This window comes from Chaetura pelagica, unplaced genomic scaffold (assembly GCF_000747805.2).
Source record: "Chaetura pelagica isolate M959 unplaced genomic scaffold, ChaPel_1.0 scaffold69, whole genome shotgun sequence".
Taxonomy (NCBI): domain Eukaryota; kingdom Metazoa; phylum Chordata; class Aves; order Apodiformes; family Apodidae; genus Chaetura; species Chaetura pelagica.
In genome coordinates this window covers 900,255-905,634 of record NW_009970724.1, presented here as the reverse complement: position 1 = coordinate 905,634, position 5,380 = coordinate 900,255, and the positions used below count along the sequence as shown (strand labels likewise).

The 5,380-nt window shown below is 39.7% G+C and overlaps 1 protein-coding gene across 1 annotated transcript in view; it reads left to right on the top strand.

The window, feature by feature from the left end:
- The window catches only part of AKR1A1 (aldo-keto reductase family 1, member A1 (aldehyde reductase)), a 16,922-nt gene that overhangs the window by 5,655 nt on the left and 5,887 nt on the right, over nucleotides 1–5,380 (top strand). Inside the window, exons 3-5 of the mRNA XM_010006553.1 lie at nucleotides 1,664–1,820; nucleotides 4,033–4,228; nucleotides 4,850–5,049. Coding sequence (XP_010004855.1) covers nucleotides 1,664–1,820; nucleotides 4,033–4,228; nucleotides 4,850–5,049 — 553 coding nt within the window. The remainder of the gene's footprint in view (nucleotides 1–1,663; nucleotides 1,821–4,032; nucleotides 4,229–4,849; nucleotides 5,050–5,380) is intronic.

Here is a 5,380-nt window from a genome sequence, read left to right as displayed (position 1 = left end):
GGTAAAAACACAAGAATCACCATGCTGACCGTGCTGTATCAAAATATACAACTGTGACCTGAAAGTAGACTGTAAAGTTAACATTTGTGGCTTTTCTTCCTGGTCTATTCCAGCTGTTTATTTTTAATCAGGCGCAGTCATGAAAGAGGGCTTTCTCTCCTCTTACAGACATCATGGCTGGCTGGAGGAGAAAAGATAGTCAGGAATATATTTTTTTTTAATTATTTTTTTTCCTCCTGCCTGACCATTTGCCCCTTTTCCCTTTGCAAAGTACCCTAATTTGGGTGTTAAAAAATGAGAGGTTCACAGAATCGGTAGCTATAATGTAAAATGTTTGCCCTGATTTGTATGAAAAGCTACTCTAGTTTGTCAAGATAGAATAGCAATGGTGGGTGCCCACAGCAAATTCAGTGACTGTTTGTGTTTTTTTTTGTTATAGATAAAATATGAGTGAGTAAATATCTACTTTTTTGTAACTGATTGTATTTGAAGGTGTGGTTATGTGACTCTGGAGCCTTGCACTTACGAGCCCAAGCCTAAATATAATGTCATGTGACAGGCATTCCTATGGATGTCCCGAAGTGGAGTCCTAAATTCATCCTCTTGCTCTTCTTGGCCCCAGGGGCTAGAAGGATTACCTGTGCAGCCTCAGAGGCCATGGAAATAAACTTCTTATGTTCCTGCTTTCCCTGCTGCTCTTCCCTTGGCTTTAGGGCAATCTCTTTGTTAGGTGATTAGTTTGAGAGAGGCTGATTTCAGCTTGCCCCAGGGATTCCTTCATACTAATACAGGGAAGCATAAGACTCTTTTATTCAGTCCATATTACCTAGCTAACTTAAAACTAGAATTTTTAAAACATCTTTCTCTTTGAACACATTACCCATATGTGAAACATAGAAATAACTAAATGGTTGGAGGAGAGGAACTAAGGAATTAATAATTCCAATGTCTAAAAGGATAGACTGGAGTGAAATTTGATTGTACATAAGACAGTAAGAAGTGTCCTTTGGTGCTCTGTGCTTCAGCTTGCCAAGTGTGATCTCCCTTTTGTATTTTAGACTTCTTAAGCAGCTCTTTTTGTTTAATTTCTGGGTCTTACCCTTCCAATAAAGGGTACAAGGAGCTCAGTTCTTAGTACTTTCTTTCCAGAACCTGGAAGCTGAAGTGCAGAGGTTTGAAAAGACAACTTCTGTTTATTTTCCCACGTTCCTTCCATATGAAGCATTTGTGGTTTATAATATGTGATGAGAATAGTAAATTAGGTGGTTGTGTCTGGAGTATGTGAATTGTTAAATAGGAATTACATATGAATAAACTGAGGAATCTTTCTCTTGGCTACATCCCACTTAGGAGTGGTTTTAACCCTTGGATTGGAAAGTTTGGAAAAGTGTGTGTGTGTGTGGAGAGGATTGTTTTGTTTTTCAAAACCTCTAATAAATTGTGAAGTATTTGGTATACTTTAGGACTTGCCAATGGGTGTATGTCTCTCTTTTCTATCCAGTATGTTTTTGAAAGGTTTTAATATGTAGGTTCCATGTGTTACCTTTAAAAAAAAAACAAACAAACAAAACCAAACCTGAAATTGTTATCTTTGTTTTAAAACTAGTTAGGGAATTGCTGCAATTCTCTTTCTGAACTGGTTCCTCTGAATTATGCTCTTTCTTAAAGGTTATTAAAAGGGAGGACCTGTTTGTAACATCAAAGCTCTGGAATACCAAGCACCACCCAGAAGATGTTGAGCCAGCACTAAGGAAAACACTTAGTGATTTGAAACTGGATTACCTGGACCTGTACCTCATGCACTGGCCTCATGCCTTTGAGTAAGTTCTACATGAAAAGGGCACAGAATGTAAAAACCCCAGTTTTACATAAGTGGTGGGTGTTGCAGCCTGAGGACCTTCTTTCTGAGCTGTGAACTTCTTCCTGTGTGTCCTGCCTGCAATATGTTTTTCAGTGTGGCTAATAGTGTAGTCCCAGGGACTGTCAAATAGATGCTTTTTTCTACCCATGAACTGTACACTTCTTCATGTTGGGTCCATTTGTTCACAGAAGCAATTGTTCAGATTTATTTATTTTAATTTCAGTCTATACTAGCTGAAACTTTGGCTTGCTGTGAGGTAAAATCTTTGAATTTAACATATTTTTAAGTTTAAAATAGCCTAGTGTCTTCGTCTAAGCACAGGGGAAGTGTGGCAGCTATTCTTGGTTCTGCCATTGACCTACATGGTAACCTTGAGGAAATACTGAAACTGCTTTATGTCTTGGTATTATCTGTAGAATGGTAACGAAGTGCTGTAAAAATGACACTTAAATTACAGTAATTCTATTATTTGAGGAAATAAGATAGTTTTCCAATAAGTGCTAAATGTATGTATCTGACAACCCCAGAGTTCCTTGTTTTATTTTCTCATAGATGTGCAAGCAGTTTTCCCCTACAATCAGTAAAAAGGCAGGGGGAGAATAGGTCTCTTGACCAGATGTCTGCATGGAAACTTCACTTAAGAGGAAAAACAATCTGACAGGGCTTCTGTCTGTTATGCAAATTTGACATTACTTTTTCCCCCTTCAAGTCATATAAACTGAATTTTACAAAGCATACAGTGCTAACAAGAGGAAAGACTCTCAAATGAAAAGTGTATCCCTCACCACAACAGAATGAGGAAGTATTCTCAACTACAGCTGGTTTGGTGGAAGTGCTTCTCTTAAAAATTCCCCCTGTTGTTAAATAAGTTTGTCTTCCAGCTGATTGAAAATGAACCATTAAACATTGCTTGTTAATAACACATAACACAAATAATGATGCACGTTTAGATACTGCTGATATTCAAATTTGCTTGATGTTGTGGAAACTGTTGACAAAATGGAGGTTCTAATAAAGCAATTTCATGTTTTCTCATTGGAAACTCCCCTCTCTCTAGGTCTCCATTAACTCTACTTTAGCTGTTTTATGTGTGGTTATCTATAATGCCTGTTGTATTAGGAAGCTGAGAAAATGTGTTATTTACACAAAAATGAAACCAGACTTTTGGATGGAAATCCCAGGGCCTCTAGATCTTGAAAATTAATTTCTCTTAGTATACTACTCTTGACAGAAGAGGTTGCTTTTCTGAGTTGGGAGCTCATGAGGCTTTCAGTCATTTTTGGTTCTAGATTTATCAATGACATGAACAAGAAGCATCTCCCCTTGTCCCCAGCTGCCTGAGGACACACCATTTTTTCATACCACTCACTTCTTAGCTAGAGCTATGTAAAACAGTCTGAGATTTGAGCTAGCAGTGTCCTGCAGTGGTTATGAAGCAATATTCTTCCAGTGGGATTGCTGGCACCCATTTATGCATGGATTACTCAGAGTGGTCACAGCCCTTTGGCAGTGCAGTGGTGTCACCTGGCATAGCCAGGTCCTTTATGTCTCTTCTGGTGGGTTTGGCTTTATTTTTTTTTAAAGGCATTGGTATGGCTAACTGTAAACAGACCTAACTTACATGTGCTTGTTAAGACTTCTGTGAGAATCTCCACTTGGATCAAGTCCTAACACTGCTACAGAATCCAGAGGGAATGGGAAGGCCAACATACTTTGAATATAGTCTCTCTTAGATAGCTTTTAAACCATGAACCCTTTGGTAGCAGCTCTAAACAGACTATGAAGAATATCCTCCCTAAAGGAATAAGTTAAAAAAATAAAGCCACCCTCTGAGTTGCTGCTCTCTAGATCAGCTGTTTTGCTAGGGTCAAAGTGTGCAAAGAGCTGCTGCTGTGCATACAGTAGCTTATCAGTTTTGTGCAGTCACTGCCATATAGGTAGGTAACTCCAAGTAATGTATAACAAGTTTACATTGGAAAGACTGTATGTGAAATAATTTCTTATAGATTAAGTCAGCAGAATGGAGTTGAATAAATTCACTCATTTTGTATTCTACCCTCCAAACTGTATCTGTTTCTGAGAATACTTTGAGGGAAGTTTCTCTTACTGAAGAACTAACATAATGTAAATAATGTGGTATATGTACTTACACTTCACCTTTGATACTGTAGACGAGGGGACAATCTGTTCCCAAAGAATCCTGATAACACGATGCGTTATGATTACACTGATTACAAGGATACCTGGAAGGCTATGGAGAAGCTGGTAGAAAAAGGCCTTGTGAAAGCCATTGGGCTGTCAAACTTCAACAGTCGTCAGATTGATGATGTGCTAAGCATGGCTACTGTCAAACCAGCTGTGCTTCAGGTAAGATGAATAAAGGAGAGGACTAATACCTTTCCTGTTTGTCCATAAAAGTGAGGAGTTTGCAAATCAGTGTTATGTCTTTAGCACAAGAGGTGCAGCTTCTTATGTACAGGGAAGAATAAAGCCAGCTCTGCAGGAGTAAGGACACACAGGCAGTCTTTCCAGGCAGATTAATTTGTTGGGGAGGAGGCCTGTATCCATGTTCTGTGGCTATTTATGCCTGCTTAGTTCATCAGGTCTGTAGAAGAGTTTATCTTCCCTGTGAGGAACAATTTGGCTTATAAAAAAGAGAGTTTGTGAGGGAGTGACTTGAACCCCTTCAATAGAGAACTTCCTCATTCATTGGAGGATCTATTTGGTACATGGCCAAAATCCAGCACTCCAGACTTCAGCAATCTGTTTCCCTGTGAACTTAGCCTGCCAGATGTTTTTTGAATTCTTCTGGTAGGAAGTTACCCTCATAAAGATAACTTCTTAAGCCTTATTCTCATAAGGTTTTCCAGAATCTGGAATTGACCTCCTAGGATGTGTTCGATTTTGCTGTGCTTTTCACCTCCTGTTTGGTTAGAGTTTTGTGTTGGTATCTGCTTTCTAGCCACTCACTGTAGGTCATTTTAACAGGTAGAATGCCATCCTTACCTAGCTCAGAATGAGCTGATAGCTCACTGTCAGAAACGAGGACTCGTTGTCACTGCCTACAGCCCCCTTGGTTCTCCAGATCGCATGTGGAAACACCCTGATGAGCCTGTGCTTCTAGAAGAACCTGGGATCAAAAAACTGGCTGAAAAATATGGCAAGTCACCTGCACAGATTATCCTCAGGTACAGAACAGTTGTAAGAGAGGGTGGCATTGGGGATCTGGCCTTAAATGAAGCAAAACTTGCAAGTTAGAAGGAATCTACTTAAATTGCATGTTCTTCTGTGCTTCTTCGGTAGGGAGTTAAAATCACAGGGAGTGCCAGAAGCAAATCTCATTTGGTGATAGTTTTACAGAGCTGGTAGAGTGGGTCCTGGCTTGTGGCAGGTGGTTGGACTAGGTCAGAGGGGTCCATTGAGGGCCTGGATTCATTCCTGGGACAGTTCCCTAGCATTTTTTTGCTGTGAAGTAGCAGTAGGACAATGAAGGCAGCGGTGTACCACATGAGAGTGCTG